This window comes from Corvus brachyrhynchos, unplaced genomic scaffold (genome assembly GCF_000691975.1).
Source record: "Corvus brachyrhynchos isolate BGI_N302 unplaced genomic scaffold, ASM69197v1 scaffold115, whole genome shotgun sequence".
In the NCBI taxonomy this organism is placed as follows: Eukaryota; Metazoa; Chordata; class Aves; order Passeriformes; family Corvidae; genus Corvus; species Corvus brachyrhynchos.
In genome coordinates, this window is record NW_008239553.1 from 16,663,085 (window position 1) to 16,676,209 (window position 13,125).

Here is a 13,125-nt window from a genome sequence, read left to right on the forward strand (position 1 = left end):
GCTGCCCACGCTGCGCTGGATGCAGCCCAGGACACCATTGGCTCTCTGGGCTGGGAGTGCCCATGGCTGGGTCATGTCCAGCCTCTCACCCAGCAGCACCCCCAAGTCTTTCTGGGCAGGGCTGCTCTCCATCTGTTCATCCCCAGCCTGTGTTGATACCAGGGGTTGTCCTGAACCAGGTGCAGCACCAGCACTTGGTCTTGTTAAACCTCATGAGATTCCCATGGACCCACCTTGAGCTGTGTTGTAATGGCAACAAGGACATAGATTTTCAGCAGCAATGGTGTCTTCCAACTCTTTGTGTTTACACCACGCTGCGTGCATTGGTGTACAGGCACCTCAGCTGGGCTGTCAGCTGTGTCAGCTTCCTAGAGGAACACCCCTTAATTTCTTTGAGATATTTCCCTGATGTTTCCCTGTTGACTTCTGTTACCTCAGGAGTCCCCTGGCTGGTCTCCATGAAACTGCAAGTGTGCTGCAACGTGGCTAGCACGTTGGACTGTCACAGGATATGAAAACATCCACAATGCACACCACTTGTTTGCTGTTTGATAATCAGCTGGTTTTGCTTGTACTTAAACATTCTGTATCAGGGCAGTTTAAATAACTTTAAGACTGACATCAGTCATCTATAGCTCCTATTAAAGCTCCAGTAAGCACACTCACTGTAACCCTCTGTCCTTTACTTGTTTTTGCTTTTAAAATCAACTTCTATAAGTATGGCACACAACTGAGCAAGCATTTCCGTGTATGATATAAAGGAAGGACATTTTTGAAATCTTTGTATTCAAACAAAGAGTTACATACTCAGAAAACACTCATGGCTGAGGCTCTTATTTATCTAAAAGCATATTTTGAATGAGTGAAAAAAATATAGTGTCTTTATTAATTTCCCATAATTAAAAATATACAATTAATATTGGAAGATTTGGACTAACTTATTATAGCAGGTAAAATATATAGCTGTCAAAATTTTATTTTTCTGTAATTGCACAGGTTGCCACAGATTCACTAATTGTGCATTTTCTTCTGTGAGACCTTAGAATACAATTTTACTGTTTTAGAAGACCTAGTCTCTGCTTTTCAGGGGAAGTTTGCATGAGCAGACTTTTATCCACAATTTTTAAGTGTTTAAAGATGCACATCTAAGTTGCACTGCTTTCATATCAAACGAATTGATTTGTAAGTACAGTAAAATATTTAGAGGCATATGTCACATATTTTTATCCACATTTCATTTATGCAAGTAGGCACTGGCAATAGAAAAGGCACTGGTCTTCAGGAAAGGTAGCTCTTCCTGGTTGGCAAGCAAGTCCACTAGGGCATGTCCAAATGTGAATATTTATGGCTATTTTGGCCACCTCAAAGCCACAAAAGAATGAGGTTCTATTTCCAGATAGCCCCATTTTCAAATTCTCCCTTTAAAAGGAATACCTGGACTTGTTCTGGTAGCTTTTAGCACTTCTAAGCCTGTGAAGAAATGTTGAAGTCTGAAATTGTATTTTCACAATTTTAATGGATGAAAAAAAGGAAAGGTAATTTTAATAGGATGGAATCAGTGATTTTGAGGTGGCTTACCTTTACCCCTTCCACTTAATGCCTTCTGAGTCAGCATAGCCGTAAAGTTTTCTGAAGTCAAATTTTAGAAGTAAAATGCTAGTTGATAGTTAATTAGGGGTCACTGCTGAATATCTGTATTACAGAGAATGAGTTCCTTTTTACACACCAGATGAAGAAGTCCTTTGACCTTTGAGGTGACTGTTGATCTTTGGCTCACCCTTGTCTGTCTTCACCTCCAATGTCAATGATACAAAGGAAGGCAGCAGAATTTCAGAAGACTAGTATTGTCTTTGCAATATTTTGTAGGCAGCATTGCCATTATTACATTAATTTATGCTGCTGCTGCCAGATAAAAAGAGAGGAGTTTTGGCTTCAGTGAATACAATTGCAAAATTCCTGTTTTATCCTGGATGAGGTAACACTTCGACTGAACTGCCTATTCGCAGTTTCACAGGCAGTGACGCCAAAAAAAAAAGCTCTGACAGTCTGCAAGTTCTGCCCTCTTTACACCCTTTCTAGCCAAGATTGCTTAGTGTTATAAAGAATTGCCATAATCCCAGAAGCTGCTGACAGAAATAAGTTATTGAAACAAGAACCTATGCAGGCTATACCTTATCATTAGGAAACTGTCTTTTCTGGGTCATTCAGCGGGTTTTTTGTAGTTTTCATTATGGTTCTTTGTGGCTTGATTTCCAGCATGTTCACTGAGGCTGAGCACAACCAAAAATGTCATGATGCCAAGTTTAAATTTTCCATTCTTTACTTTTCTTCTGTATTCCAATTAGATCTTCTCAATTATTAATTCTGCTCCCATAATGGACTTCTAAATTTGCAAACTTCTGCAACACATACCAGTCCCTTTATAGCTTCTCATAGCCAGATTCTGTATTTTTAGCATCTTACTGTATGTGGAATCTTACTGTAATTCCAGATATTCAGTCATATATGTTGCCATTCCTGGACTTCCTCAATTATGTCTTCAAGATGGCACTCATCCATTGATTACAAATTGAAATCAAGTTCATAAAGTTTTTGAAAATGGTCCATGCACCACAATGGGACTTGAGAGAAGAGTTTCATTTACAGACAACTATGTGCTGATCATCCAAATATCAAAAATGACAAAGAACTGAATTTCAACCGGCCTTTTGTTATTTTTACTACCTGCTCTAGTTCAGCTCTCTCTATCTGTAATCAACTCACTCACTTGAGGTTGAGAAATATACATTTAACTGTTTTGCTGAATTCTGGCCTTAGGTGACATCTAAAGTTAATCTCAAATTAATCAAAAAGGAGGTGGGAGATTTTCCTTCTATGTAAAGTGAAAACTTAAGAGTTGCATTTCACTTCCTTTTGATAGTTGCTACTCCACATCAATTTTCAGAAAAGTATTTAGAAATAATTTGTAAGAGGACACAATAAGACAAAGGGGGTTCATTAACTGTTTTGTTTCTATTAAAAAAATTTTAGAATACCTTGAAAAATATTTGGAAGAGAAGACCCCAGCTCTGATTTTAGTACCTGTGCTGGATTTACCTGGCAAAGATGTTATTCATATAACATGCTGGCTGAGCTAGCAGTTAAAAGGAGATGAGTTGATATCAAAATGCACATATATTCCATCCAGGAGAGAACAAAGAAAAGGGTCGATACTAACTCTGTTGGATACTTTCATGGAGAAATACTGTTTGATTTAAGCAGACATATTAGCTTGTTAATGATGCCTCATGATATGTGACAGAGTTAGGTTTGTATGAAGAATAAAGGTTTCTTTTAAAAATAGTGTACTTTTTTCTGGCTTACTTTTAGATGCCTGCAGGTTATAGCAGGTGACTTTTAGAAGATGCAGTTGGTCTGATCACATTGGTTCTTTGATATATTTAGGCCTGGTTACTATACACCAATTATAACTTTAGATCATTTGGATGGAGGTAAAACTAGAATATTACCTCCAATACTGTTTTAAGGATTGGATTCCTTTCAATTATATGTTGAACTCATGAAAACTCTATTTGCGGCCAGATTTTAGCCATTTTCTAGCACTGGGGAAGAACTACTCAGAGTAGTATTTAGTATGCACATTTTACTGAAACAAATAATGGAAACGATGGCCAGACAGTAGGATTTGCCATCCTGCTTTCTGGCCCAGGGGTATTTTTGTGTTTTACATTGGGTAGACAGCTCTTATTAAAGAGCTACCAGCATTCAGGTAGCTACCAGCTGCCAGTATTCAGTGCCACCATAGACCGAAGGCTTCAGTGTTCTCCAGAAAATCATCAGGAGTTTTACCACTGCTTTCACTAACAACAGGCTCAGACACACAAGTGAAGCTCCTGTCAATTTCATTGCCACAGATATTTTACTCATTACATAAGGTCAGTATAGAAAAGAAAGCCTTTTGGACTTGGCTTGAAGCAGTAACACACTGCAGAAAAATCTTACTTTCAGACAAAGACTAGAAATTAAACCTTCAAGAATGGGTATCACATCTTTGCTTTGCCTATATTCCACATCTCTATATTCTCACTGCTTCTCTTCCAGAGTGTGAGCACTGGAGCTAGGAGACCAGCACTCCAGTTAGCCTTCTCTCCCACCGGCATGTATGTGAGATACCTGCACAGAAGTCAGCTGCATGGCAGGACATGTGAGGTGACTAAGAGGTGGACCTAGCACTCCAGTTTAGTTTTCCTACCCACTATCAGAAATGCACTTGGCAACACCTGATATAAAACAAGTGACTAAAGATAAGAGGATCTTCCTGTTAGAACTTTTGCATGCCCAGCATACTATGCTGATCAATATTTGAAATTAGACTGTTAAATGTTATTGTTCCTTGCTATTGTTTCCAATAATATAGCAGAGCTGCCATGTTCCTTAGTAAGAATTACTTTTTTCTCAGATCTTTAAATATTTTTGAAAGGGACAAAGCAAAGAGTTTTTTATGTAACGGTGTATAAATAAATGGTTGTATTAAATTTCTTAAGGAAAAAGGGATGAATCTGTTAACAATACATTAGTTGATTAGTATTCAGGATCATTTTTAGGTTAGACTTACACATATTTGATCCTCGCTCTTTCCCACGATCAGAAAAGGACTTGTTAATACCTGGATGTGCCTGGTTATTTGAATTCTACTCTTTTAGAAGGCAAAATCATTTTCTCCCTTCCCCCTGGAAATACCAGTATTTTATTTCTCTCAGTGTGGAGTGCCCATGGGCCAGAGACACAGTGGACTATAAGAGAAGATGTACTTTCAGAGAGATAAGGATGAAGCTTATTTTTTCATTGATGCATATGGAAACCAAAGAGATGGCATAAGTTTCACTGTGTCTCCTGTAGCAGTCATTGTTTTCATCATGAATTTAAAAAAGATACTGAAACACATTGATCTTAGCTTTTGTACTGTACTAGATATTTTAAGGTGGCAGGATATTTGCTCCCAAAGAAACCAGCTTTTCCTGCAAGTCTTCCTACAAGATTCATGACTCAAACTAGCCTGCTTTTTTTTCCCCAGTAGAGCTGCATTGAGAAATGGTAACAGAATACATTGGTCTGAAAAACAGTGTGATCTTTTATTTTTCTCTCAAATTAAAGCAAACCTTTTCCCTTTTTTTGAGAGAGAGAAATAGAACTTCAACAGGTTTAAATTGTGAATACATAAAAAAAAATAGTTTGCTGACTTTTTCTCCTAGAGAGGCTTCAAACAGTTTCTGAGTGGTGTGAGTGACTAAAACTATAAGCTCAGTCTACGCTGTTTTAAGTATGAACACGGCCATTTGTGCAACATTGATATGCAAGGCAGGTGAGTAAAGTGGTGTGCCATAGAGAGGCCTTAGACTTTTAAAATAGAGAGAAATAGCACCATTTTATCTGCCTTATTGCATCAGAATGACTGGGTCCTAGTCTGAATAAGATGTTTCAGCAGAGCTCTTTTTCACTTTCTTTGTAACAAAGTGGTAGCTGAAGAAGTGAGGTGGGGAGATGGGTACAGACATCCACACACACACCTATATACATACATATGGTTTAGTGAAAAGAGGGAAGGACATCTATACTCAAAATTCAGATGCAGGGGGGTTTTGCTGTGTTTATTTTTTGTTGTGGTGATTTTTTTCACAGCAAGATTGGTGGAGTGATTACCCCAGCAAGTTTTAATCTTGAGACTATAAATTCCCATATGTGCTAAGACACTGGTTTTGAGGACTTTGTATCCACATAAATTCTTCTGTTTCTCTGATTTTTACTAAGCCTGCAGGAAAATGTTTTGTATGCTTATTATGACACAAAAAGTTGGCTGATTCCAGCACTCAGAACACAGAAGGGCTATGTAATGGGTGGGAAAATGTCTTTAAAAATGTAACTCAAGGTTTTAATTTTTCATTTCTCTGCTTAACAAGTGCTATAATATGTCTTGCACATCTTCTCTGCTTCTTTTTTTCCAAAAAGTACTCTTTGTCTTGTTATAGGTCTCTGTGTCCATAAAATTTTGTCTCCTGCCTCCTTTTAAAAGTCTCTGTATATAAATTTCTTTAATTGCTTGAAAGTATGACCAAATGGCACTGTAAGACCAAAACTGATTTAGTAACTTTGTGCTGTACTCATTTCAAAACCCAGTGATGGCAACAGTACCAGTGAGCCTTTACAATGCACATGGCTAAGCTGCTATAAAGGCACCAGAGCTGATCTTCCTAAATAGATTTTGAAATGACATTGAGATATTTTAAGAAGAGATTATTTAATTTTTTTCCCCGTGAGTTTTACAGTTAGGTAATTCAGGAGCTGATTTGTTACACCGGATAGCATGGGTGCATCTTTCCTCTTAGCCTTCAGAAGTCTGATGAGCACTGGAAGCAGGATGTCTCCTGAGTATTAGGAAGGTAGTCTGAAGCCGCTCTTCTCCTTCAAGGACATCCTGTTCAATCCATTATCTCCTGTCTATGTGCAGAGCCTAGTCTATCAAAATACAGTGATTGAATAAAAATTTTATTTCAAATAAATGAATGTATTGGTTTAATACAAGATTTCTAGTGCATGGTGTAATAGTTCTCTAAATGAACACTGAAATCCTAAAATACAGAAACCTTTCATGTGTCCAAGTCAAATCTTTGTTATTTCTTTCAGGATGGGTTTGCTGAAGCAAACCTAGTTTGTTCTATGTATTAAAGTAAAACTGTTCTGAGCTCTCTGAGTACTAACTGGCACTTATTATTTAAGTAACCTGCTTTTACTATTATAAATGTCTGGCATTGACAATACATATTAAGAATACTTGACAATTTACTAATTTATGATCTTTTTACTTGTACTTTAATATTTCTGGCAAGCCAGCCTGTGTTGATGTATTAGACAAACATTCAAAATACAGACTTGAGATCGTGAAAGCTTCTTTTTTTCAACTTTCATCTGAACACTGAATATTTTTGACCTACTTTAAATTTTAATTTTAAAAAACAGACTGGGTACCTGTGAATTGAACTCATATGTTACATGCAAGTGCCCTTTTACTGACGATTCATTGCTCACAATTTCTTGGATTTCACTTCTGTTGGATTAATCCATGATTAGGATTTGCCTGTGATTTCCTGCTTTTCTCATTTTTTAGAGCACTGCCTGCTTTTTTCCTACATTCCCAAACAGTCTGGTTGTTCTGAGGCTCTTCTAACAGGATATGTCACTGGCCCTAGGTCTCCTTGCCATTGCCTTGGCTCTCCATTTCACTTGCAATGTTTAAAAAACATTTGTTGGATATGTCTGTTCATCCTCCATCTCCTATTATATGGCTGTTTTGTGACTGTATCAATCTTAAATAATTTCAAAATACTGTTTGCACAATTTAATATGGTTGATGAGACTTACTGTCCACAGTACAACAGGATGGACTCAAAATAGGTTAGATTTCACATTTGCTTTTCCCAGCTTTCAGAAATTCTTCTCTGAATTATAAGGATTCCCAATCCAGAATAAAATAATGGTTCAGAACAAAAGCTGAACTAAATGCCATGAACAAATTGACAGCTACCCCAGTCTAGTAGCCTGTTAGGGCATGTGTTCAAGTCAGGAGGCAAAGGTTAGGATCACACTACCCCTTTCCTGGGAAAGTTTAAGCATATCCATTAGATTTCTTGTGCCTTTATTCCCATATTTGTATGTTTTCTCACCCTTGTAAAGGTGTTGGCAAAGGGATGCTATGTTGTAGTCATACAACCTGCAATAACAAAAAGTTTAGACTGAGTGAGCAGCACACATGAGTGTGAAAGTAATGTTGTAGTGGGAACCAGAACGAATGCGATCACAGACAGAAATTTGCATGAGCACAATCTGGAAAGCTTTTCTCCCAGCACACTGCCTGCAGCAGTCTCAGATCACAGAACTCTATAATACATCTAGTAACATTAATGATACATTTTACAGCATGATTCATCCCTGATGATCCTGAGATGCTTTACAAGTCCATCACATAAAATTTTCTTGGGCCATCACTGGGACAGCCACGCACGTGCTGGGGGCCTCCCCTGCACGGTGTGAGTGTAGGCAGGTCTCAGGTTATGCTGCTGGGAGAAGAGCTCCTCCACTCTCCACAGTCCCCAAGTAGTGGTATTTGCTTTGGCAGAAGAAGCAGTTTTCAACCTCAAAGCCCCATCCAGACCCATTTCAACCTCAAAGACCCATCGAGAGTCACTACTTTCTGTTACTCATGAGAAGACTTGTTCTACTTTAGATTTTGCCATGATAGAGGGGAAAAATCTCTCTTCTGTGCTGTCTTTATTGTCTTTCTGCAACTCTTGTTACTGGCAGCTGTCGACAGTACTGTCTTACCATAACATCCTTCATACATCACATTATTACTATACCTTCACTTTACAAGAAAGACATTATTTTCCTGAGACAGAAGTTGTGCCATTGCATTAGGGGTGCAAGCTCATGCAAGCATTGCTTCCCCTTTGCTCATTCCCATGGGTTTTCTGGTAGCTGCCTTGACATTAGTTTATTTTGTTGCTTAGAAAAGACCAGGATCCCAGAAGGAAGAAATACATTTCTCAGATGTAAGAGTTATCTCGTTGCAACAAAGTTCAGTCCTACTCCCACACATACCCAACCGTTCTGCAGCAAGACCCAGATACATGCAAATGTAGAGCCTTTTGTAACTGAACCAAATTACCACAGCTCCAGAGCTGGATCTGCTAAGGTTCAAAGCAGGAGTTGTTAAAGGATATGAAATAATAGAAAGGAAACACAGACAAGAAGTTATTGCCAAAGGAATGGTATTACTAGGAACCGGTGGGGAAGTCAAGCTAAAAAGGCAAACAACAGGTCTAGGGACCTAAGGGGTTTATTCTTTATTTATGGGATGTCTTTGAAGGAAAAGACCCTGGACTGCCTTCTCACCATTACTAGTTCTAGCTTTAAAAGATTAATGAATGAAGAACAAAGAGGAATAAATAGAGTTGCCAGGAAAGAGATCCAGAAATGAACTTTAAAATGCATCTCTCATCCCTTCAGCAAGGTATAAAATGGTAAATGCTTTGACTGCTCTAAGGTCTGGGTCTGAAGGTGAGGATGCCTGAAATGAAGGTAATATGCAAGAGAAGCTACCAGCTGTGCGCCATCCTGCTGTTAAGGGACATTTCTCCTGGGTACTGCCACACGGAATGTGGTTAATGGGTCTTGACTGGAGAGCTGTAGCCCATAAATGTGCTTCTCATCTGTACTCCTCCTTGGTCAACGTGCTACAGTGTACCGAGATGTTGATTCAGGACTTGTCTTCATTCTTACGGATCTTGTTTAAAACTAACTGTTTAAATACTGAAAGTCTTGAGTATCTCGTACTGCAGCTCAGACTAGGCAAGCCAAATATGATTCTCTTTATGGTATAGTCCCCAGTGCAGACAAAAAGCTTTCTCAGGTTGAGATCCTGCCACTCACGTAATTATTTAGAGAAAGACAGCTCCACTACTTCAACTCCAGTACTTCACAAGAGGAATGGAAACATTAGGAAAAGTTTTTTCTTTGATGTAGAATATGCTGCCACTTTTTTGTTATTAAAATAGGAGCTAACTTTAAATAAATAAAATTTTGCCTGGAGGCTTCTGAAAACTAATGTTGTGTTTTGACAGTGTCATTTTTCTGATTCCTGAAAGCATTATGTGAGTTAGCTCAGGACTTCAGCGTGATTTTTCTTCTATGCTACATACAGTGAATTAGTTTTTCAGCTCTGGATTTTATTTCATTTCTCTCTCACACACAGGCAGAGTCATATCACTGTGCAACTTTCCTACTCTACAGGCACTCCCCAAAGTCGGGTTTTCCCCTTTTTAATGAACAGGTGGATCAACCCCCTGTAAAGGAAGCAAAAGAGAGTGTATGGCTACCACTATTTCTTTTTGGAAAAAGTGGATGAAAAGAAATCATCTTTGAAAACAAACTAAGAAAATTAAGAAATGTCACACAAAACCCCCACAAGACAGAATTTTTGTTTCAAAAACCCCACAATACCTTCAACATGCAAATTGAAGGTAATGCTTTCTTTAATTGGGTTCATAGCTTTATATCCCCCGAATTCCTGCTTTTCTATAAAGGATATTGATGTAAGGATAGCATAGAATTTTGAGAACATGCAGATAGTCTTTAAATAACAGCTGATTTGAGATCCCTGTCTTTGATGACAATTTATGGCCCTCTTCAAAAAAAAAAGTTAAAAGTCATTTAGGTGTATGCTCAACTAGAAAACTCAAGTAACGTGTGCTTAGTGAGAGAAAAAGGATTGCTAACACCACAGTGTGTCTTACAGCATAAAATGCAACCCTAAAACTGCACATTGCTGAGCATTCTTAATGTGCTGTGAGCAATTCCATACACTGTATTTCAAACACTGAGTGCCCACCCTAATATGTACATATATCAGGCTACATTTTTTGCTACATGGTTTCAACAGACAAAAAGAGCTGGCCAAAGGACTTCAATTCCACTTTACAACTGTCAGAGTTTCAAATTTATTTTATTTTCAATTTGAATGAAAGTAAAACAGTTTAAACGGTTTAGGGGGTTGAATTCGGGGGGTTTTTTTGGCTGTGGTTGTTTTTCCCTTTCCCCCTTCCCCCCTCTGAAACTTAGGACAGCATCTTCCAGGCATTCCTTTGAGGCATTGAATGCATGCATAAAACCCAAATTATATCAAACAACTCCCATAAGGCAAGGGCGTGTTTACTTATTTCCCATTTGAAATTATAAAATATCCCCCCCCCCCCCCCCCCCCAAAAAAAAAAAAATAAGGGGACCTGGGTCAAAGTATTTCTTTTCTATGGAAAAGGTCAGATTTTCTGTTCAGATTATTTTTTTCCCTGGAATTACCCTAAAGTATTGGACCATGGAAATTTTTCTGTTGCAGAACTTGCTGCAATTTACATCTTTTAAAATGGTTGGAATGCCTAATTCTATTTAAAAGATTAATTGTTTTTCTATACTCAGACACCTTATTTCAAGTAAAAAAATCTGAACTTTCTCTGCTGTAAACAGAGTTCAGATGTGTGAGCAGAGTCCTCAGAAACAAGAACTCTTAAATTCTGATGTTGACAGTGAATTTTGCAACAGTTACAAGTTATATATTTATGATGTCTTCTGTCCTGTAAAATGAGGACAACAGTAACGGATATGGATTAGATTGTTGTGAAGATTCTCTTGTAGGCGGTGACAGCTGTACAGTGAGGTATCCTGTAAGTGGCACACATCATGGTAAAGGAGAACATTGCCAATGCTCTTCATGCCCAAGGTTCACGAGGTAATTTTGAGTCCTGGGTGAGTTGTGACAGAGACTTTTTTGAAAATACAACACTGAGAGCTTTTTAGTTGCTTGCCAGTCCATATAGCAGGCTGCAGGATGGGTGGGGATGCTTTTGCAGGTGCAGACTGGCCCAGGATCCCAGAGCATAGCCCAGGCTTGTCTCCTGTACAGCTGCAGAGTTGCTGTCCAGATTCTGCCTGGGTTTTTCCATCTCTGCACTACAGAGCAGTATGTAGCATGGGCATACATTTGTCTTTTGGGACTACTCCGTCATTGTCACGGTTTCCTCTGTATTCTCAGAACTAGAAAGCCGTGAGTTTAATACTACCAGGATTTTTAGAATATTACTCCTCCACAGAAGCTGGGGAGTTAAGAACTACAAACAGGGCAGGAAAATTGAGAAAACGACTTTTTCTCTTCTATCATCAGGCATTGTATGCCTCTGGTCTTCCTCTATTACCACTGTGTGTCTTTTTTCTCCTTTCTTTCCCCCTCTTTAGGTTCCTATTCCTCTTTTTTATGTTCTTCTTTCTCTCCCTGATACTGTCATATAATGTTCAGTGTATGTTCAACAAAAGGAAAGATCCATGTGAGCTCTTCCTTTGCATTCATGACTAAGGACCTTAGAAATTCAAGTTAAGATAAAGATCATAAGTGTATGTGAGACAACACACAGAAAAAAATGCTGAAACTTGCACCTGGTATGCAAGGTGCCATTGGCATCAGATATATTTAGAAATACAAGCTGTAAAGTTTCATAGATCCAAGGCAAGGTGAGAGCAAGCCTTACATTGTACTCAGGTGTCAGCTGCATCTCAACAATGTGACTCGGTAGTGAAATACCATCTGTTGCCTTTACCAAGCCCCACACACATCTTTCAAAATGACCAAAGTGACTGGGAACACAATTTGTATTTTGACTGAGGAGAATTTGTGCTCCCAAGTCATGTAAAGACCTTTGACAAAAAGTTTCTTAGGAAGGTAATATTTTATGATCTGGTAGCTTGAACCAAGATTTCCAAAGTTTAGAAGAGCACACTATATGAATAAACTATAAAGTCTATTTACTGCAAAAGGTGTTAGAAAAATCCTCGCTATTCCTTGTCTCTTTTATCCATGTGATATGAGGCTTTAAAGGAGGTGCACCAAGAGCACCATGCAACTTAGTCTGAATGTTGATGCCCAACACCTCTCCTAAAAATCTGAGCCTTTGAATGGCTACTCAAAGAGGAACTGATTTCATCACTGGTGAAACACCAGAACAGGCTTCGGAGAGAGGTGGCTGTTGCCCCAAGTGTGTCAGTGTCTCAGAGGAATTTGGACATTGTCCTCAGGAACGCGCTTTGGCTTTGGTCAGCGCTGCAGTGGTCAGGCAGTCGGGCCGGCCTCGTAGGGCCCTCCCGACTGAAGCACCCGCTCCGCTGTCTGCTCTGCGCTGCTCTTCTGACTCCCTGGCCCACTTTCAGAGCACCAACCAGCCAGTACTCTGGACCTGTGTTTCAATGTAAGGGCACAGGTTTTTCCTAAGTACGTTACAGGTTACACGCTTTGCAATTTCAAAATCCCGGTTGGAAGCCTTTGTCACTGTTCCCAGGTAGAGGTATCCCTGTCGCCGGCTGCTGGTGCTGATCGCATTTTTTAAGCTCACAATCTCCCCCGAAAGAGAAAGGCGGTAAAGGCACGTCCGAGCACGCCGCACAGCAACCCTCGACAGACTCCGAAGGGGCACAGAAAAGGGGATTTCATCTCTCTGCTTCCCCTCCCTCATCCCCTACGCGGTCCCGCCC

The 13,125-nt window shown here is 39.2% G+C and overlaps 1 protein-coding gene across 3 annotated transcripts in view; it reads left to right on the top strand.

Annotated features, from left to right (window-relative positions):
* The window catches only part of DPH6 (diphthamine biosynthesis 6), a 224,693-nt gene that overhangs the window by 192,531 nt on the left and 19,037 nt on the right, over positions 1 to 13,125 (top strand). The window contains exons 14-15 of one of the 3 annotated variants that reach the window (XM_017741782.1): positions 464 to 471; positions 3,031 to 9,658. The exons of the other annotated variants lie outside the window; for them this stretch is intronic. Coding sequence (XP_017597271.1) covers positions 464 to 471; positions 3,031 to 3,137 — 115 coding nt within the window. The 3' untranslated portion in view covers positions 3,138 to 9,658. Of the gene's footprint in view, positions 1 to 463; positions 472 to 3,030; positions 9,659 to 13,125 lie in introns of those variants that run through there. 3 annotated transcript variants of the gene reach the window in all.